The sequence below is a fragment of the Thermobia domestica genome, chromosome 9, assembly GCF_964235325.1.
Source record: "Thermobia domestica chromosome 9, izTheDome1.hap1.1, whole genome shotgun sequence".
NCBI classification, from domain to species: Eukaryota; Metazoa; Arthropoda; class Insecta; order Zygentoma; family Lepismatidae; genus Thermobia; species Thermobia domestica.
In genome coordinates this window covers 172,217,207-172,240,435 of record NC_137462.1, presented here as the reverse complement: position 1 = coordinate 172,240,435, position 23,229 = coordinate 172,217,207, and the positions used below count along the sequence as shown (strand labels likewise).

The 23,229-nt window shown below is 33.9% G+C and overlaps 1 protein-coding gene across 1 annotated transcript in view; it reads left to right on the top strand.

The window, feature by feature from the left end:
* Positions 1-22,353, top strand: part of LOC145695214 (vertebrate ancient opsin-like) — a 392,026-nt gene extending 369,673 nt beyond the window's left edge. The window contains exons 5-6 of the mRNA XM_081772203.1: positions 15,189-15,419; positions 21,553-22,353. Of these exons, the coding sequence (XP_081628329.1) occupies positions 15,189-15,419; positions 21,553-22,005 (684 nt within the window). The 3' untranslated portion in view covers positions 22,006-22,353. The remainder of the gene's footprint in view (positions 1-15,188; positions 15,420-21,552) is intronic.
* The last annotated feature ends 876 nt before the right edge of the window (positions 22,354-23,229 follow it).

The following is a 23,229-nucleotide window of genomic DNA, read 5'->3' as shown; positions in this document are numbered from 1 at the left end:
ATCTCAAAACAATTATTTAAATATAGGAAAAACTAAATTACTAAATTACTTTTGAAATAATAAGAAAAGTTGAGATGAACATAATTTATTCGTATTTCCGTTGTCTTCCCACACAAAATTATAAAACAAATGATACATGAAAACAGCTGATTTTAAACATTGTTATATTGGATTGAATTCTTATCAGATCGAATGAAGTGAAAAAAAATAGTTTATAACATTTCTAAATTATATAATGTTCGAAGAATGGAAAACAGTTTTGTGTAACAATTTGCTCATCGATATACAGCGAAATATGTCGAAACTATTAAATTTTATAATAGAAATTCTCCATTATTTCTTCGTTACCTTAATTTCTTGGAGCATTGGTCATTTCTTACTGAATTTAGTAAAATGGTCATTCATTCTCCTACAAAATCTATCTCAAGTAAGCTGCTCATCAATAACAGAATTTTCCACATTTCCCACACTAAAGTAGCCTGATTCTGTTGTGCTGTTTTTGAGTGTTTGTGTGTGTCGCATACTCTTTCTCAGATACACAGTTTCACATAAAATACACATAATACACATGAAAATATACTTAAAATATACTTGGAGGTACGATCTTTCCACTCTACTTTATGGACTAAAACACGTCTCATGAGATAATTCCACAATCAATTAGCCTAAACGATGGTACCACGAGTAACATGAATACAGAAAATACAGTAAGATGTTAAAAAAAAAAATACATGTTTCAATTCGCTTCTACATATTGTCAAATTACACTCAAAATGTACACAAAACACATGTCGTACCCACGTATTGGAAAAAATGATAAAACCAAAAAATAAATAATTAAATAAATAGAATAATAAGCAATATAGACTGTCTCGGGAAAAATTTAAATCAGTTACAGCCATAGTACTGTGTAAAGCGAAAACTTAAGGAACGATTTTAAAAAGTGAAATTTTGGTATAACGTTAACGCTACTGAGTTATAAAGTTCTATGGGAAACAAAGGCTCCAAACGAAAGAAAATTTTGCATATCAATAAAAGTAGCGATGGAAAGACTTACCTGAAATAAATGTTGGTGTTGTGCCGTACTAAACTATTCATATTCACATGAAAATTTCTTGAAATAGAGTATGAAGTTTTGAACGACAACTAAGCGCATACATATAGAGTAGCAATAGTTATTAAAGATTTCTGCGGACGGGTATCGGCTTAAAAGAGCCTAAATCATACTGACTGGTTTAGCCCTCGTGTTCCATCCTTTTATTACTGAATTTTGTACTGATATTACTTCCAAAAATTTAACTATACGTAATAAAACAGTAGTACCTTCAAAAGAATCTAAACTATGCAATTTGGTAAAATGCAGATGCTGTTTACCGTCTTCCGCCAAAGTTAGCGATGACGAAACCAGTTCTGCTCTTCAAAGTTGAGTTCAATAACGTAATTTCGCATACAGGATGCCTCTACTCTGTACTTGAAGTATTTTTTTTTATGAATCCTTGAATGACGATCTCCGTTAGTTAGCTTCACTATTGCTTGAAGAATGAATGTAAATACCTTTCTCTTTCTTTGTCTGTTGAAACGTATGTCTTCTGTAATTTGGACAACCAAGCTCCAATCTCGCCCAGTAGATCACAGTTCAATCTCGATGAAATTGGTATGAATAAATTCTCAAAGATACTGATCCGATGAAATTGTGCCCTTTCCAAGATTATTAAATAACGTTTTAATAAATCTCGATGACTATATATGACTTCCGAAACCGTTGAAGAATAGTTTTCAGTTTGATAAGATGGCCAAAGGCAACCTAAAACTCGACTCCAAACGCGAATTCCACATATCTGACACAATCTTTTCAATATACTGTTGTGCATCGGTAAATGAAGAGGTCTCTTCTTTGGTTAACACTTTCGATGACTGAGATTTTCTTAAATCTCGTCAGAGTTTAGGCTTAAAACCATACTTTTTTTTATAATTCTACTCTCGACAATATCGTACTTTCGTTTTGCAAGAAAGTTGATACTTGAATCATGAAGAAACTGAGATGGAAAGTTAGCTTGCTGACTTCTTTACGGTGGAAGGGGCTAAGAATCTGTCTGATTAGAAAAAAGTTTCCTCTAACAGTCATTATTCCGAAAGTTAATTTGGATGACTCTACCAATCAAAAAGATAAAACTAGAATAAAGAGATCAACAACATTGTAACAAAACGAAAACGATTTTCTGCGAAAGAAAAGGACAAAGAACGTTGGAAAGAAAACATCACCATGCCTCGTACATATAGAAATAAAAGTAAAATAGAAAATTCGAGAGTGTGTACGGGTATCTTATCTAAATTGATGCTTTATTAATTAATTTACCATATTTAGCCATTGCCAATTCGATCAAATTAAAAAATAAATAAATAGATGTTATCTTGAATTCAAAACAGAAAACGACAGATAGTTTAACCTGAAGTTAAACGAAGCGCTTTGGATGAGTTTTAAGTTTCGTCATATTGTTTCCAAAAATTGTAAAAATTTTACAATGAAGATAAATATGCGTTTCAACTTCTACAATTTAGAAAAATAGAAGAAATACTGCTGTGAAAAAAATTACGGGAAGAACCTGAAAAGTAAATATAATAAAGCAAAAGAAACCTGAAATTACACCCGAAATAGCAAGTAAATGAGATGTAATCGCCTCATTTTCTTTCCCACGTCTACACACACACACACACAAAAAAAAGTGGTTATTTACAGAAGAATAAAACTTTATGTGCTTTGACGAAGGAATAATAAGGCCTTTTTTAAATGAATAGAAGTTTAAAAAATATGTACTTGAATACACAGGGAGATATAAAATATAAACCATAGAACTGCACAAATGGGAAAATAATAAAAGATAAATCTAAGCACAATATATGGTAAATAAAATTTCTAAAGATAAAAGTCGAAAATAATTCTCTTCTATCTCAATAACATTCCTTTTAATTTAAACGAGAAATATTGCTAAACAGAAATAAACGAAGAAAAATATACAAGTATAAATGAGCAATGAGAAACTTATCAGCAAATCTGATCAGTTCCCAAGAGTAATGCTGAATTGCCGCAATCAAATTATTTAAAAAAGGAGAAAGATTACAATTGAAAATACGTAGATTTTGCATTTTCTTTCTTACCATGGAAAATTCATGTGTAGGAAAATGAATGAAATCCTCTTATCAACATAGAAATCTGTTAATGAAGAATGAAGGGAACGTATATAAATATAAAAGAATATTCTTTAAAATGTTATATAATGATTTTGAACAAAGGAATGCACTTCTTTTTTAATCGATATTAAATTAAAGAAACCACAAAATCTATCTTATACAAAAATAGAAAAATAAAAGAAATATGCCGTTACTTCCTCGTGGATATTACCATGTTGTGCATCATGATGAGGCTAGTGTTTCCAAATGTTTCTCTATTCTGATAGCTCTTACTCAATTCTACGCTATTTGTCCTCTCTCTAGTTACAAACACTCTGAACTATTTTTGCTCAGAAGTCTACATACGCTTACTAAGGGTCGAAATAATATAGGAGTTCCTTTCTCTTCTGCTTTCAGTTGAACTGTATTAGAATTCTGACATTTTTCATTTCCAATAGGCTGGCCGACATAAGGATGCGGAATTTCGATCAATAGATTTTAAATAGAATGGAGCGGAGTATGTATGTAGTACTATATTTTTAGGAATTGATGTGAAATTTATTTGATTATTGATGAAAACGGGTGTGTTTTCACTGGTACTCAATCGGCAGGCTTTAAAACTGTTTCTCTGTCTGCCAATTTGATTTTGTTTTTACATGAATATCTCGTCTGCCAGGCGAATTGGATTCATTTTTGGCAGTGCATGGATTTGGATTCCTTAGTGGCTGAATATGACAGGAAAATTTCTACAGGGCTCCATTCACCGCTTCATAACATGGATGGTTCATGAGATCAGGAGCCATTTTCAGTTGTCCTGCTCATTTCGTATCGAAGAAAACGATTCAGCAATTTGTGTCTCAACTCGAGCATTTCATTAGAGCATATCTAGTAAGTGGAGGTAGTCACTTGCTATATATGAAATTTCGAACAATAGTATTTCCAAGCATACCTGAAAATGATGACTATTCGATGCGGAAGAATATTAAATGATCTGGTTTCAATGACTAACAATTTTTGTAAGTGTAAAAGTTTTCTCAAGCAGCCGCCCTGAGTAAGGTTTTCCTCATTCACACCAGATAAATGTCGAGATGGTACCTAACATAGGTCCCAGCCCCTTCCTTTCTTTCTTCCTTCCCTTTCCTCGTATAGTGTGACCGCCGAGACACGCCATTATTCATACGTGACAAATTAACACGGCCATTGATGCCGAGATTCTTCATTCTAATCCTAATCTGCAGTTCGCTTTTCGGAGAGGAATGAGGGAAACAAGACGAAAATAAACACCAATAACTGACAGGATGTAATGATAGTTTCCACATGGCGGGAGCTCCCTCACCAGGTCTATACAGATTCGTTCGTCAGATTTGGAAACCTCTATATGACACTTTTCACAGGCGATTGCTCTGCTTGAGTGGGACATTTACGCACATCTGATGCAATTTCTCAAATAGTCTTGGATGTTCTTTCACTTGTTTTGGCAGACAAAGAGCGGGCTGATGAAAGCCAAGCATTTTATATATCAAAAAATGGGCCGAATTATGGACCACCTCTATAAACTTTGGCACTAATTTCTTCGGCAGTATTAACTTCCATGGTGCTGTTGGTGAGTCACCTACATAGAAAACTCCGTTATGACAATACAATAGAATACAGAAAGCAATTCCAATTGAATTACGTTCAACATACTCATGAGATCGGATGTGTCTCCTGGCGTAGATAATGACATTTAGATCCTGAAATTTCGGAAGACGTTGAATTGGAAAACCGGCTACATTTTCTGTATAGGTGTTACTGTAAATTTCAAATAGACTGGTTTAAAGCGGGCAATTCATTCATAAAAGAACGCACAGCTGATGGAAAAAATCCTTTGGTTCAGCGGACAGGAAAAAAAATTGCTTTCTTCAGATCAGAGAAAAGTTTAGTAATTTCTGAAAATTTTGGGATGAAACGTTTCTTCAATTAAGCAAGCCTAAATATGACCTAAAGTTTTTCTTTGTTTTGGGAAGAGGATAATTTCAAATAGCTTTGCTATGTTTAGGATTAGCTTTTATCTCGGATTCAGGCAATATATGGTTGAGAAACGAAATTTCAGTTGTTGTTTCTCTTTTTAGGAAATTACATTTTTTAAAATTTAGAGCGGAATTTGCTGAGTTGAATTTTAGGAAGCCTGTCTTTAAATGTTTGAAATGCTTATTAAAAGATGGGCTAAGTCACAGTAGATCATCAATATAACTAACGGCAAAGCACTGCCGAAGAAATTAGTGCCAAAGTTTATAGTGATGGTCCATAATTCGGTCCATTTTGGATATAGAAAATGCTTGACTTTTATCAGCCCGCTCTTTGTCTGCTAAAACCAGTGAAAGAACATCCAAAACTACTTGAGAAATTGTGTTAGATGTGCGTAAAAGTCCCACTCAAACAGAGCAATTGCCAGTGAAAAGTGTTATATAGAGGTTTCCAAATTTCACGAACGGATCTGTGTAGACCTGGTGAGCGAGCTCCCGTCATTTGGAAACTATCATTAGATCCTGTCAGTTATTGATGTTTATTCTGTCTAAAGAGTTTGTTCACGGCAACTGGAATATTGACACAGAGGACCTGAGCGTGTGAAGCAATATTGCCTGCTTTTGTATAGAAGCCCTGTGTACTTAGAGGGATCTAAGGGCACGCCATGATACGATAGGTGACATCGATAGTCTCGCGCTCCACCATGAGTCATTTTAAGTGGGCTCCAACACGAGCTTACTTAACTAGTGTAAATGTACATTACATATACAAATAAATAGCATTTATCACTAATAACATCTTATAATAATGACCTATTTCAATTTCACGCAAGATATGGTACAGATTAAGATCACCGTAATTAAAAGTAAAAATTTTGAATACCTTAACTGACAAAGAAAATGAACACAAAATTAGCAATACATAAGAAGCCATGGAACAACCAAATTTTATGGATCATTACAGTTTCCGGCAGACTTCAAGAAAGTATTAAGATTTTTTTTCAGTTGATTATAATTACTCGACAACCACAAGGACAAAATTTTCGCAGCAAAAAATTTTTTTATGCTAGAATATCTTTCCCCTCCCTTTCCTTTTTCTGGAGAGGATATCAGTCTTCAGTTTATTGCTCTTTATTCTCTTTCGGAAAGCTTTTCTTCTGCTTGGAGAAGTAGATTTTCCTTTATCGTCTTGTTCATTCGACTTCTGCTACAAGATCGGATTCCATATCTTTCCTGTCTCGATTTTTTTCTCGTCGTCTTCACCCAAAGATTGTCTTTTCGAGTTTCCAATCTTCAAATGTCATTTCTTAATTCCTTCTGGATTTGCATCGATTCTCTCTTCCCTGGACACGAAAACATCTCCATTTGCATAATTTCCTCCATTCCCGGAATATTTTTGCGCTCTCACGTATTCTGACCACTCGTGACATTCATGTTTCATCTCTACATTTTCATCAGCTTTCTTCCATAGACCGGTCTTCATTTCATTAATTTTCAGAAATAGTTCTTCCACCTTCATTGTTTCTGGGTGGAGTCACACTACTGTTCTAAACGAAGTTGAAAATAAATCGCTTGTTTCTTGCCCTTTTTTTTACAGCAAATTATTCATTTACTATTTACCCATAATCGAAATCATATTTGAGTTTTGAATAGTGTTCGAAAGCACTGGTCAAACCTCAAACCCACAATACTATTGCTGCCCACAATGAAGGGCAAGAGGGGGCAATTGTTCCTTCGAAATACACGACAAAAGATATTAGATTTGCTTATCCATCCACTATAGTATTTGATATACAGTATTTACTAGGGTTAATAAAGTTATGCAATGTGAGTCAATAATTGTTTTCAAATGAAGTATTATGTGTAGCACGGTGTGTATATTCAGCACTTCGCGCCTCGTTTGAAAAAAAAAATCCTCCGAACGTTTCTGAACGATACCGTAAAGTTAAGTCGATATGGGCGATAACGTTGATTTCCTCAGATCGTTAAGCGAATGGAAAGGCTACAAATCCCCTAGCTCAAATATGTACTCAAATTTAAATTCATTATAATTATGAAACTTCTGAATGAAGTGTGTACATAGCTAATTTAATGTCGGTAGTTTTTTTTTCCTCAACATACAATGTTAATGATCTACAAATACGAAATTGTAACAAATGGTAATTGTTACGAAATATGAAAAATAAACTCTGATAGAGACAGTAAAGAGAATCATGCAAAACTCACACTTATACATGAATTTATGCCGGTTGTTGAAATGGTATTATATACCCTCTCATACCCCAAGTATGTGAAGTTTTAACCTCACTTATGAATATATTTTGAGATTTGACCAGAAATTCTTATACTTGCGGATAAATGTATGTCAAATAACAATAATATTCTAGGCTTTATATACCGTCTGATGTCTCAAATAAGTGAGGTATGTAAACTCTCATACGCCAAGTATGTGAAGTTTTAACCTCACCAATATTTTTTTTAGGTTTAACCCAAAAGTATTATATTTGAAGTTAAACTGAAACTAAAAGCAACTATATTCTAGGTTTTAAATACCCTCTCATACCCCAGGTGTGTAAGGTTTTAATCTCACTCATGTTTCTTTTTAAGGTTTAACCCAAAAATCTTTTAATCTTTAATCAGTTTAAGCAATAACAATATTTTAGGCTTGAAATAGCCTCTCGTATCCCTCGTCAATATTTCTTTTAGACTTAACAAAAAAATCTGTTAACCTCAATAGTACTTTTAACCTCAAAATATTTTACTTTTTTACCTTTAAAAAATTTAATTTCAGCACATATTGCCATTTATGGGATATGGATAGCCAGCGTTAAGATCGCCGTTACCCATGCAAGTGTTAATGGATTGGCCCCCTTAACGAACACAACCGAGGTAATTGTTCAAGCTGTCTATTGCAAAAAACAGAATTCAAAAATTCTCTTTCGTTCAAGAGTAATGGTGTGAAGTAACGAATGAACGGAAATGGACTAATATTACAATGTTATAAGGCCAACTAGTGTAATATTTCACTTGTTATCACTTGACAGTAGTGACACCATTCGTAGGGACTCAGAGCTGAACAACTTTACAACTGTGTTTCAAGTAGTTACTATATACATATGTAGATGGCGGTACTACGCTACCAATTGTGTCACTGTAATATGCTGCTGCTGCGGCAAAGTAAGAACTACGTGCATGCATATTCATCAAAATGCATGCCAACAACCATCTGCCTTGAATGCTCAACAAAGACAGTAATAATAGTGCATAAGAGAAATTCATGAACTTTGTTTTGGCTTTACTGCAAGTGAAGTTGAAGTTTGTAGAGCAATACTAAGGAAAACGTGTTCAACGCCAGTCGAGAAGGAAGTAGTTGGAAAATGTGGGCATCATTCAAGAAGCAACCATTTTTAATTATTTTTGGAATTTAACATCCATTTCAGCACCGAAACAATGCGAGATGTAGCTTAACATGGAACTCAAACCCTATAACCCCACCCAGAGAGTCTCACGCGTCGAAAACACGTGTTCCAATCATATTCTAGCAATGAAAAAATGAAATGAAATACAATACAAATACCGTGCAAGAGAAATTGAGATTTCTTCTCTGATCATAATATTTACAACATATCACAGTTTCAAGCAACTCCACTGAAATCCAGAGTACTGTTACATTCTGCTGTTTTCAAAAAAGGAGACCTGAGTGGCCAAACGGTCAGTGATTGGTGGTTGTGACCATTGAGATTTTTTCTCAGGATTATAATATCTACAACATATCAGGGTTTCAAGCAATTCCACAGAAATCCAATTTCCATAAGGATTGTGCAGAATCCTTTGAGATCACGTTTCTAGGCATCTCGTGAACGCATATGTTTTTTTCAAATGTTTTCTTATTCGATTCAGCGTTCTCAAATTACTATTAAAAAAATCCATTTAGAAATATATCCAAGAGTGAGCACTTATATCACTCACAGAAGTGGTACTTCAAAGACTACAATATGGAGGTTATTTTTTCTCGTGGTTTCATGGACGGATATGTTTAAAAATAGTTTCGTTGAACTCAACTTTCTCAAATTAGTGTAAAACGCTTTAACTAGAAATTAATCTAAGCATATTTTGCTAGTGTTTTTCTTTTAATTTCTGGAATATTTTCGAAACTGTGGAAATAATAAGGTGAAGACATTTCAATTGTCAATATATATACATTTTCAGCTCCGTATTTCACTATTTCCGAATTATTTACAGTCTGTTTACGTGGAAGTTCCAGCAATTGAAATTAATTACACAATAAAACATCATATAGTATACATATAACATGAAATATTGAAATATTATAAGTTCAGTTTAACAACAAGGTTGCAAAATTATGATTGTTATTAATTTTAATCATTTTATTGTATGTATCCAATAATCGCTAGTATTTATGTATTGTGCTGATTCGTTCAGTACAAGGCTTTTATTAATGTTGCTTCACCATACAAGATTAAAGGAAGATAAAATTTATAGTAGTTATTTTCATGTTAAATGATCATTTTATGCACGTGTGCTAGATAACATCACGGTTTCTGCTCTTTCTTTCTATCTTTCGCAGAGGAAAAAGAAACATAACCACGTATACTTCTCTATCATATTAAAAGCGATGATACGGTCACTTCGTTCCCGGCAACTGGTACTATAACTTCATTCATAGTTTCAAGATGTACGTTCTAGATAACTATAGTCCATTGATGTAATTGGCCATGAATGTCTTAACATATGTTTGACAATAATTCATTCCAAAATATAGTACTTAAATTTATATTGAAGCCACGGTGGCTTAGTGGTCGAAAGCTCACCTCTGGTGTGAAGGATCTCTGGTTCGATTCCAGAACATTTGGGTTTGTGGTGGGTAACATCGTGTTTGTGGATTTCCTCATGGTTTTTACCATCTCCTTTCTCATTCTTGTTTCACCAAATATTTCATTATAATTCATTTTCATTAATTATTCGTCACTTTCACCTACAGGGCATAAGAAAGGTAAGTAAAACCAAAATACTTCATTTAACGTCTTACACGAATCCCAGTTCTGACTCTATGAAGACATAAGATCAGCGAACATACAAGTGGACTGCACCCAATCCATACATAAAACGCCTCTGAATATATGGGCCTGGGAATTGCAATTTCCACACTGCGAATAGTTGCACATTTCCTATACAATCGTTGAACACGATGACTTGCAAATATATACCCTCCCCGCCAGACGACGTCCAACAGTTAGTGGCCACTCAGTCTGTTCAGTAAGAATTCCGAATTGGTTCGCCGGTGTTTAAGGTGTGGCTGTTCAATCCACCATAACCATGCGCATAAGATGGTTGTCCTTTCAATCTGCGGCATGACACGACCGTTAGGATCCTGCAAGTCTTATCATATTGCCTCCTTAAAGCTATCGGTTTCATATTCGCAATCACCGTGCTTGCGATCTATTCGATATGGGCGCTAATGTTATAGAAGAATAGTCGACGCTCATGACGTACTACAAATCTGTGCTATCAAAGACAGAAATTTGTTGAAATGGCTTCCTTACTTGACTTCGAGGCATTGTTCGACCGTACACACGTCACGCCTAACATTCGGGCACTACTCAACTGTAGCTCTCTGGACTTCCTCCGATTTCTGTTTTCAGGAGTGTGGACGGTGTATGTGATGCGTCAAGAAGCTGCCTTGCTACTTTTTACTCTCTCTCCATTTAATACATATTCTACAAACGTGGAATCAATCTAATAGATCCTCCTTGGTGTTGCATTCTTAAGTGTAGATTTTGAGTTTATCGTCCCTTTCAGCAGTGAAGCTATATGAGACGTGAACCTACTGATTAACGTGGAATCCGAACCACATGAGCTCTCGCCGGGAATCGAACCCGCGTCTCCCACCGTTGCATTCTTAGTGTCCAACAGTGTATATATTACTAGAAAGTGATCATGAAATGAATATTTTTATTTTTCTAATGTCCATAGTGAAAATTTATGTTATGGATACATTTCTTCTGAACTGGCGTAGTTATATGAAATGCAAAACATTGGTTCCAGTATGGTTAAATGTGAACCCAACATCTGTTACAGGATGAGAAGATGTGAAATGGTTTCCGTTTTTCCTACGCAACAAAGAAGGAAGGAAGCAAAGAACGAAAACAAAACAAAGGAGAGTGCTAATAAAGCTTACGAATTTTGACTGGAGTTTTTCTTGTGAAGAGTTGCAGGAAATGATCTTACGAAGTCATGGGTCACGGACCATTTTATGGCTAAATCTGATCAGATCGTAAAAGAAAACGATAACTGAGCCACGAAAGTGTTAGGTCCCAATCACAAGAAAGCTGCACACTGGAGATAGGATAATCTCTTCTGGCTTTTTTCTTTTACTTTTAGAGAAAAAAAAAGTGTTCCAATATTGGCCGAATCACGTACGACACTAAAACGTATTGCAGCGTGAGTTTTAAAGAAGTGGTGGATTTATTTTTCTGTTCTTCTAGAACATTTTTTTAAATTCTTACACATTTTACTGTCTTTAAATTTAAGCCTTTTCATAAAGATTTATTTCTTCTTACTAAATCTGAAACAAAACATCAGATGATGATCATGTAATGTGATGTAAAAAAGTATAAAATTGTGAGAGTTAGGTTTCTTTTCTTTTTATTCCCGCCAGGGATTCGATTAAAAAAAATGATTTGGCAAACCCGTAAAGGAATTTAAGAAATAGTAGTTTAATATACTGTACACAATTTACATAATACAGTAGAACAAACTGTCACTTTGTAACATATTGCTAGACCTCTGTTTTATTTTAAATTGACAACAAATAAATCAAAGGACATTTTCAATAAAATATGAGAACACACGTAGTATTGAGTTTACTGTATGTTCTATTTGATGGCATGACTAATCAAGTAATTTATATTCTTTTCTTCAGTCTGGAAGAAATTTTGTTAATATACCTTAAGAATTTATCTTTAAAATTTCTAAATTTTGAACAATACATTATACAATTATGTCTTTTTCTGTTTCTCGGGTAAGCAATATCACGATTGATTTGAGGCAGTTTATGGACTATTCCCTACCCTAATCGCAACTTTTCATTTTCATTTATCTTTTTTTTATATCTTGGATTATTATTTGGACCTTACATTTCGATCATAGCTTTCCTCCAGGTATTTTCCTCCATAGTTAGTAGCGTGGTTTTTCCATGTCTCACACTCTGTTTAACCAACCTTTCTCATTTGGACCATACATTTCGATCATAGCTTTCCTCCATAGCTAATAGCGTAGTTAATAGCGTGATTTTTCTGTGTCTTATACTGTGTTCAATCAACCTTTCTCATTTGGACCATACATTTCGATCATAGCTTTCCTCCAGAAATTTTCCTCCATAGTTAATAGCGTGATTTTTCTGTGTCTCATACTGTGTTCAATCAACGTTTCTCATTTGGACCCTACATTTCAATCATAGCTTTCCTCCATAGCTAATAGCGTAGTTAAGAGCGTGATTTTTCTGTGTCTTATACTGTGTTAAATCAACCTTTCTCATTTGGACCATACATTTCGATCATAGCTTTCCTCCAGGTATTTTCCTCCATAGTTAATAGCGTGATTTTTTCATGTCTCATACTCTGTTTAATCAACCTTTCTCATTTGGACCATACATTTCGATCATAGCTTTCCTCCAGGTATTTTCCTCCATAGTTAATAGCGTGGCTTTTCCATGTCTCATACTCTGTTTAATCAACCTTTCTCATTTGGACCATACATTTCGATCATAGCTTTCCTCCATAGCTAATAGCGTAGTTAATAGCGTGATTTTTCTGTGTCTTATACTGTGTTCAATCAACCTTTCTCATTTGGACCATACATTTCGATCATAGCTTTCCTCCAGGTATTTTCCTCCATAGTTAATAGCGTGATTTTTCTGTGTCTCATACTGTGTTCAATCAACGTTTCTCATTTGGACCCTACATTTCGATCATAGCTTTCCTCCATAGCTAATAGCGTAGTTAATAGCGTGATTTTTCTGTGTCTTATACTGTGTTCAATCAACGTTTCTCATTTGGACCATACATTTCGATCATAGCTTTCCTCCAGAAATTTTCCTCCATAGTTAATAGCGTGATTTTTCTGTGTCTCATACTGTGTTCAATCAACGTTTCTCATTTGGACCCTACATTTAGATCATAGCTTTCCTCCATAGCTAATAGCGTAGTTAATAGCGTGATTTTTCTGTGTCTTATACTGTGTTAAATCAACCTTTCTCATTTGGACCATACATTTCGATCATAGCTTTCCTCCAGATATTTTCCTCCATAGTTAATAGCGTGATTTTTTCATGTCTCATACTCCGTTTAATCAACCTTTCTCATTTGGACCATACATTTCGATCAAGCTTTCCTCCAGGTATTTTCCTCCATAGTTAATAACATGGTTTTTCCATGTCTCATACTCTGTTTAATCAACCTTTCTCATTTGGACCATACATTTCGATCATAGCTTTCCTCCAGGTATTTTCCTCCATAGTTAATAGCGTGATTTTTCTGTGTCTCATACTGTGTTCAATCAACGTTTCTCATTTGGACCCTACATTTCGATCATAGCTTTCCTCTAGGTATTTTCCTCCTTAGTTAATAGCGTGATTTTTCTGTGTCTCATACTGTGTTCAATCAACGTTTCTCATTTGGACCCTACATTTCGATCATAACTTTCTTCTAGGTATTTTCCTCCATATTTAATAGCGTGATTTTTCTGTTTCTCATACCATGTTCAATCAACGTTTCTCATTTGGACCCTACATTTCGATCATAGCTTTCCTCTAGGTATTTTCCTCCATAGTTAATAGCGTGATTTTTCTGTGTCTCATACTGTGTTCAATCAACGTTTCTCATTTGGACCATACATTTCAATCACAGCTTTTCTCTAGGTATTTTCCTTTATAGCTAATAGCGTGATTTTTCCGTGTCTCATACCGTGTTGAATCAACCTCTTTCATTTTTTAAAAAATATTCTTCAACATACTCCTTTCTTTCTCGGACCATTTCGGACATTATTTCATTTGATATATTTTCCACCTATCTAGTTCTTAACATCTCTCTCCCACATAGCATCACATCACTGGCTTACATTGACATTCTGGTTTTTCCTCATCTCCTAGAGTTCATCTCATATCTATGCAACGCCAAACTCCATATAAACTTTTTCTTCAGTTTCATATTAATATTTTCGTTTTATATTTCTTCAAATGACTTCTTCGCCGAGCTATTCTGGATTTTGCATCTTGTTTGCATGTATTTTAATTCCTGACTTTATAAAATAACAACTCCACTTCTTTCATCAGATGATCTCCCATTTCAAACTTCAATTATCTTTGCTTTTTTTCTTTATTTTTTTCTTGCACATCTCAAAAATTCTGTTTTGATCTTTTAACATATTTGTAGAAAATATTACTTATAACTATGGTTGAAGTTGTTCATAACCACGAGAAACAAATTTCTGGATAAAATAGGTTGAAGTTATAAATTAATATCAGAATCGCATTTCCCAACTACCTATCCAAATGTTCCTTTTTAATACATTATTATTCAGTAACTTTCTATTATTAAACTTTTAATAACTATTATGATTACAAATTATTATTTTGAGGAAATTACATCAGGCTTACAATAAGGGTTATCAAGTTTTACGATCACACATCTCAATTTTATTAATATAAAACAATTCCACTCCATGTTTAAAATTGATCATTTTTATTACAATTGTCTCCAAAGTATAGTTGCCAATAAAAGCATTTATATACCATGCAATTTGCCCCAATATAATTATGTATTGTTTTGGTTTTGCAAGTTATTTGTATAATGTAGTATCCCTAGATGTCCACATTGGATATAATTTAACATGGAAAATTGAATAGTGAAGGAAGTTGACAGTTATTTAATATGTTTTGTTTTATGAATGTCTGTTAGGCGAATCTAACCACACTATTTATTTATGAAATTCTAGAATGCAATGACACTCGGCAGGGTGAACAAGGCTGAATCTAAACTGGCTGTGATGATAGGAGTGATGATCGTTGCCTTCCTTGTTGCGTGGACACCATATGCCACGATGGCTTTGATAGTCGCATTCGGAGATCCAACGCTTATTACACCCGGACTGGCAGTTTTGCCTTCGCTGATAGCCAAAAGCAGCATATGTTACAACCCTATCATATACGTTGGACTCAATACACAGGTAAGTAAATAATTTGATTATAGATTCTGGTCCGAAAATCTTGTTATCGCCCATGCTTTTCGCGCAGATAATCATTTATGTTATACTTGTCAGGGCAGAGCGAACACATGGATACAGATGAATATGAGTGTCTGCGCCATTATTCTTGCGGCTTAAAGTGATTGGATGCCATGTTCTGTGTGAAATTTTACGATAGGTTTTGAAATCGTTGTGAATGCTGTTCAATTGGCTGATGTATTTCTTGCGATTACAATACCTATGATTAATAATAACCCATATTGTCATAGGATGAGAGGTCATACGCCGAAGTCCTGTTGTACATCCCTCACTATCTTTCCAGTGGTAGTTAGTGGGTCCATAGACATGTAACTAAACACTTTGGCTCACTATAGGAGCTTGTGTCAGCGATCTGAATTGAGAAATGGCCATAAATCATAAATGAAACACTAATTAATGTCAGCCATCATTTCTTACTTAAAGGTCATCTGCTCTTACATATTACATTAATAAAAGCTCATAAAATATGACATAAGAAGACTTTCGGACCTAGCTATATGTATGTATAGCATAGAGATATTATTAGGATTGATAAATTAAAATATTGTCAGTAAACAAACGAGAGATTAGTTTATGAATTATTGTTGAGATATATTACACTGTTGTTATTCATTTGGTAATTAAATTGATATAGATGTTCAGTGAAACAATTGAGCCATCTTCGTTGCAAAGTTGCTGAAACGAAGAGAAAATACATTTTACATCAGCCCAAAATTAAACCATAACAGTTTTGTTTGTATACTCATTATTATTATAGGGTTCAGTCATGGAAAGGTGATAATGCTTATGTTATTATTTCCGTTTTATAATTCCACTTTTGCGAATATCATTGATTATATTAATCATAAGCCATCACTAGAAGCTCTGGACATTCCGTCCTAGGAGATGCACAAACATATTTCGCATACGTCACCTTGATATTTTCAAAAAAACAGTGAAGTCACGATTATCTGCAGAATTGGCTGACACGGGCATCGCGGATAGCGAAAATCATGGAACACCCGAAAGAAAGACTCAATGAAGTACAAACACGAAAAGCCACTTTACAGTAGGTTGGGCGTACAGCACCATTTGAACGTAGTTGTTTATTTTTAATGCATCATTTGACGTCAACAATACATAGTAACACTTGTTCACAAACGTCTTGTTCGCGTGCCAACTCTCCAGTACTTTAGCGCTCCATAAATCGCCTACTCGTTGTGTACTACAATGTAGAACTGAGAATGTTCCTGGTATACCAACGCGCCATTCTGAGAAAACTGCAATCATTTGCACGTCATACCCTAATGCATGCATAGTTAGTTTCTTCAACTGAAGTGCAGTTCATGTATAAAGAATTCCGCCTTCTATGTATGACGAGTAGTGCAATAAATAATGTTAAGTCATCGTCCGATTGTACGGAAAAGGAACTTGTGGAAAACACCCTCAATAACTAAATGGCCAACCAGAAACCTCATTTCAAACAATTGGCATTCGCTTGTCAACTCCACGTAAAGTATTAAAGCCTGTGACAAACGTCTTGGCATATCGGCTAAACGAATAAAACTCAAGCTCTGGCGCGACATTGCCAAGTGGTAAAGGGGTGTGGCTATAGCTAAGTAGACAAACTACAGCGCGATCAAGTGGCAGGGATAGACGTGAATGTGTACAATATAAACGTGGCAATACCGCTGGCCTCTCATTTACTAGTAGCATTCAAAGGGAACTTGGAGCGCCGCCTTCAAATGCCAAGATGTTTGTCACGCCGTTTAGTTGCCACATTTCCAAACGTTGTCCTTTAAGTTAGTGATTACAAGAATATTGTTTCATATATATAGTTTTCTTAAATATATACGTGTGCTATACTTGATTGTGATAAAAATGTAGAGGCATTAGGACCAAAATTTAGCGAATGAACTTGTAAATAATATGCAGCAAGTTGATAATATTACCTAAGCCAACAGATTTAATAATGTAAATAATAACACGAGTGATAGTGAGCATGAAATGGAATGAGTTTTTGGACCGAGTGAAATAATGGAAAATCGTCTGCATCAGAAAACAATAAGAAGTTCATGGGGTACTCAATAAAACAAAGCCAGAATTTTGTTTTTTTTTTTTTAAGTACGTATGACTATGTAGTATAAAACAAATTTGAAAGAGGACCGTGTAGCAAAACTGAGAAATTTTACGAATTCATAGGAATACTGTGAGAAAAGTAACAGATAGGAGAACCCCAAAGACACCAAATAAATGTGAAAATAAGATTATATGCTTCTCAAAAATTGATAATTTTACATGCGATTTAGTCCACCGGGAAATTTCTAGTCTGAAATAAAGACATTGCATCTACTTTAAACAAAATTGTGAGTAGGAATGGGCAAAACTTTTTTATATATAAGAAAACGGAAACCGATTCCGAGAAAAACCAAAAACCGATAGTTCGGTTTTCTCCAAAACAAGTTCGGTTTTCTAAAAAAAATAATTCGGTTTCCACCGAAACTAAAAGCCCAAAACTGTTTTGGAAAACACAAAACTATTTCTGTGGAAACGGAATCGGTTTCCGGAGAACTACGAAACATTATTCTGGCCAGAAATAGAACCGTTTTGGAGGAAACCGAAACCGATTTCTATGGAAAACCGGCTTTTAGGAAATTTTCCAAAAGCGGTTTCGGTTTTCCTAAAAAGAAAAACACAAACCAAAAAAACAGTTTTTGTGCAAACCACTAATTGTGAGTCATCTCCGTGAAATTTATGACTGATAAAACAAAATGTTACTAGTAAAATTCAATGATCAAATAATGTTTATCTAATTAATTATGTTGTTTATGTGTAATTTCAATGTTATTTAGAAGTGTATTCTTTTGCAGCTTATTTATTCGATTTTATTTCATGTAATCTATGTACGTTTGTTGTTACGCATTTTATCCTCATGTTGTAATTCCTTCGAGTCTTCATTCGGGAGGTCTTCCCTTTCTTATCACGAACCTACATTTCGTCGATATTTTTCTAGAACACTGATCTATATGGTGACTCAAACGGCTCAATTCAGAAATCTGTTGTACTAAAGTCAGAAATCAGAAACGCAGTTTTTCGCGAGAGGAAACAATTCCCAGTGAGATGAAATAAGTTGCCAATGCAAGAATGTAGTCTGGAATAAATAGTAGGAATTATGTTGTGTTAAGCTTATATTCCTGTTCTTCTCCATTACCTCAAGCGTATTACGTACAAACAGGCCCAACATAACTAAATTTAATGCTTCCCTCATAAAGCATTGTTCTTATCTTACCTTTACTTTTAAAAAAGTCTTTCTCCTCTTCTTCCTCCAACAACCGAAAATTAAAGCTGAATTCTCATCTTAATTACTCAAAACTAAGGTAGTACGACATACTCTGAGATCTTGAAATCAAACATAAAATTGGTAAGATTTATATCATTTTATTTAAATAAAAGAATAGAAAACTTATTAATTAAAATAGAAGTTATGTAATTAATTTTTTCCAGCCTTAATTAAATAGTATCAGTACAATAGTCAGTACTACAGAAAAAATCTACAGCCATTACTCAAGCTCAGAGAAAATTCCTTCTCTATGGACATGGACATAGTTATACTCATGATTCACCCTTTAAAAATATATGTCTGGCAAGAGCTAATGAATTATATATAACCTTAATGATTTAATTATATATATATATATATATATATATATATATATATATATATATATATATATATATATATATATATATATATATATATATATATATATATATACAGTGAAACCTCCCTTAACGGACACCCCTATAATACGGACAGATTTTTTTGTCCCGGCAAAAATATATGTTCTCTTACGGAACGAAACCCTCCCTTTTACGGACACTCTCAGATACGAACGCGGACAGTCCTTTTTTACCCCCAAATGTTTCAATAACCTCTTCATAACGGACAGGAATTATTCTTGGTTCTGCGATATTTGACAGTACACAGAAAAGTTTTTCCCCACAAGTGTACCTATCATCAAACAGAACAACTTCAAGCTGAACTTGAAATGCTTCTTTTTTTCTGCCCGCAATAAACTGCTTTCTGGTGGGAATCCTAGAAAATCTTCAATAAGCACTAACACTCATGCTGGATTAGTCGTATGGTCAAGAATTCTATGCGGATCTTCCCTTCCCTAACAAATTTAGTGTTTTTCCCTCTAGGCCTTGCATCTTTCCGGACAATTTCAGAGATAACAAAAGAAACATTGTTTATTTTGCGATAACATTTTTCAACGAGCAATGCTTTCTCTCTTAGTTTTTTGGAAAAGCAAAATTTTTCTTTTGTACAAATTGGTGTGTCAAACAGTTGAACAATTAAAGAAATTTACCATTAATCGCGGTGAAATAGAAGTTCTCCAATTGATCCAACAGTTGCAAGCAAATTTCGAACAGAAACTAGTGTCCGTAGGATGTACACGGCAGACAACTACTGCAGACTTTTCCCCAAGAAATTTGGTGAGTTTCTTCTCCACATTTTCAGTATTTAATAATAATATTGCATACTTTTTATAACTATTTTTACATTTAATATACGCGGTAAGTGAATTAATGGATTTTTTACAGGATGATGACATGTCCTTAAGAAAATTACCATACACGCATTATCATTTGCAGTATAAAAACATATTAACACATTCCCCAACAATAATATTATTTAACAGAAATGAATTTCTCCTTCATCCGTCCCAGTAATTCAAATACGTACTAAGTAGAGTATTTTCATATTGAATTTTACGTATTTACGCTCATACATGATGTATTTACTGTATATTACTGCATACAATTACCGTTGAGAAAATTAAATTTTTGTAACATCTCTGTAACGGACAAAAATTCCCGTCCCATTGGTGTCCGTTATTCAGAGGTTTCACTGTATATATATATATATATATATATATGTATATGTATATTAATACTCCAATAGCAAAACCCGTTAAATGCACATTTTAAAATTTATGGCAAATCAAGAAAAGCTGTTTAAACACGTTACAATTGTAAAATAACATTAGAAACTTTTTTTAAAAAGAAAGAATAATGTGAATGTTGGTCTGTCAAAAGCAGTATGGTGGCACTAATTTTTGAATTGAGTTATTGATGAAAATAGTTTGGATTTACCAGGTTTTGCTTATGTAAATGGAAATAACAGCTTTTGCATCTGAACGAGCGGACATTTTTGTTGATGCTCAGGCTACAAAACCTGTTAAAAGTAAGGGAATCAGATTCAGAAATCAGTATTATCCCTACTTATTAAAAAAAAAAAAAAGAAAGAAAAGAAATGTATTGTCAATTATGATACATTATACAGATTGGCACAAATGAATATTGATACATAAATTGAATTTAAAACAACTTATCTAAATTAGCAAAAATTGAGTTATATAACCTCCTCTTCATCATCTTTTACCAAATGGAAATTTATATCTTCGTCCTCCACTGGTGCAACACCATTCCCTCGGTTTCGTATACCTGCAGAAAGAGTTTTGGAAATTGGTACATATGTCAATGTTAATTTTCAACTAGTTAAAATGGTCTTTGCTACTGAATACTATTTGAAAATAAAAGCTTTCCAACTAAGGTTTCCAGAGTAACCACTCTCTCATTTTTAAAAAAAAACAAGTGGAAAAGTTGAGAGGGTTTTGCCATTGGCCTCACAGTTATCACAATAAGAAGTAATACAGTGTAATATGTGGCGTCTTTAAAAGTTTGAATATGTCGTAAAAAAAAAAAAAAAAAAAAAAAAAAAAAAAAAGCTTGTGCCAATGGTAAAATTATCTACGCTAGGATAAATTTCTAATTGTTTTAGGGCTAAGTCTAATAGAACTCTTTTTAAACAACCTGTCTATGGGATCGCAAGAAAAATGACCTCATGGACATATATGCTATAAAATATTTACATTGTTTCAATGTTCTTAAATCAATGTAGAAAGCGCAATTAAAAATTTATCCTAGCAAATACATTTTTACCATTGACATGAACAGTATAACATAATGGAAGTTTATGCTATTTTTGCCTATAATATTATTATATATTTAAGATGTGTATTATTATTTCTAGTTTCGAGCAGCATGGCGTCAACTCCTAGGAATAAAAGATACCACGGAGGAATCATCTGAAAAGGGAGATATTCGCACGGGAATAACATTGGCGCGGTGTATTTCACAAATCTCGTCAGACGCCAACAACGAAACAAAAAAGAAAACTGGTGTCTCACCGAGGTCCGGTAAATCCCCAAAAAGCGTAGCTGCAAAATCTACGAGGATAACAACTGCAAGTGACGAGGATGGTAAAGGAGATTGCGAAAATTTAGCACACGCAAACAGTGAAAATGACGACGACGACGAAGAAGAAGATGATGATGAAGAGGTCGTTACTAGAAATGGTGTTGTCCACTTGAACACTGAAGCACAAATTTTTCATCAAACCCCTGAAAGTAATGACAGTGAAGCAATTGAGTTAAAAGAAACGGGTACCCAAGAACAGAGCAATGACAAAGAGGAAGAACTGTGATGTGTTTAAAGTTGTTTACAAACACTTTGTTCAGAGAGTTGTTTGTTTGTTAATGTCACTTGTTTGTGATGCAAGTCCAATCGAAATAAACGTTTCAAAGAATCCTTAGTAAGAACATACGATACATACAGTACAGTATTATGTGATAGAACAACTTTAAGTCAATTTAACAGTTACATTTACAATAAATAATTATACTTTTTTGAGAAAAGAAAAAATGTTCAACCCTTAAAATGAGTCTAAGGTATTTGTTAATTGTAATTAAAAGTTAATAAGAAAATAGAAAGTTAAATACATAACATACATATTTTATATTTATATGTGTTCTCAATATATTTTTAAAACTAGTGTCAGTTGTGTTGTATGACATTCATATAAGTACTACGACGTAGCTATGTTTGTGACTTCCAGACGTCTTGGTTTAGCTGTGACAGTCTCAGACTTGCCCTCTCCCTCCACCTCCAAAAAATCGAAACTTGAAATATTCCCGGTTTCACTTCACTCGTGCGATACTTATTATTCATCGATTCTCAACTGATAATAATAATTTATTCTGTCACTCACTTTTGGTGAGTGTTGACGTATATTTAATGAATTCTGGTATTTTGTTCTGATAGGCATATTTTTCTTTTTATACATACTGTTAAGAACAACAAAAATATAGGTCTACTAAACATTTCCAAAAGATGCAGAGTTGTTTAAAAATCAACTTAAATAAAAGAGGTACCATGTGAAATTGATGAGAACTGTATATTGAAATACCATAAAAATACAAATGCAACAAAACCTGCATATTGAAATACAATTAAAATTGAAAGCCAATGAGATGCCTGAGCTATGTGTGATTTAATTAGTGCGCTAATATCCGGTTCAATCATCGTGACGCACATTATCAAGTCATTTAAAATACTCTATAACTTTTTTTAACAACTGCCCAAGTTTTTCTTTTAAAATCAAAATAAAAATCACTTTATTTTTTGTCATGTGACCCACAATTGAAGGAGTTATAAAATCTTAAAATTTTCAAACGGCCTCCATTTTGAAACAGTATGACAGATCAGATTCGATATTTGTAATATGAATGAAGTGACCAAATTTCGTTTCAATCCATTCGCTTTAGGGAAAATTACTGCGTCCACTATATACAAGAAATGGATTCTACTATTATAGGAACAGATGGATATCATAACATCTCCACAATAATCATAATTAAAAATTCCGCAC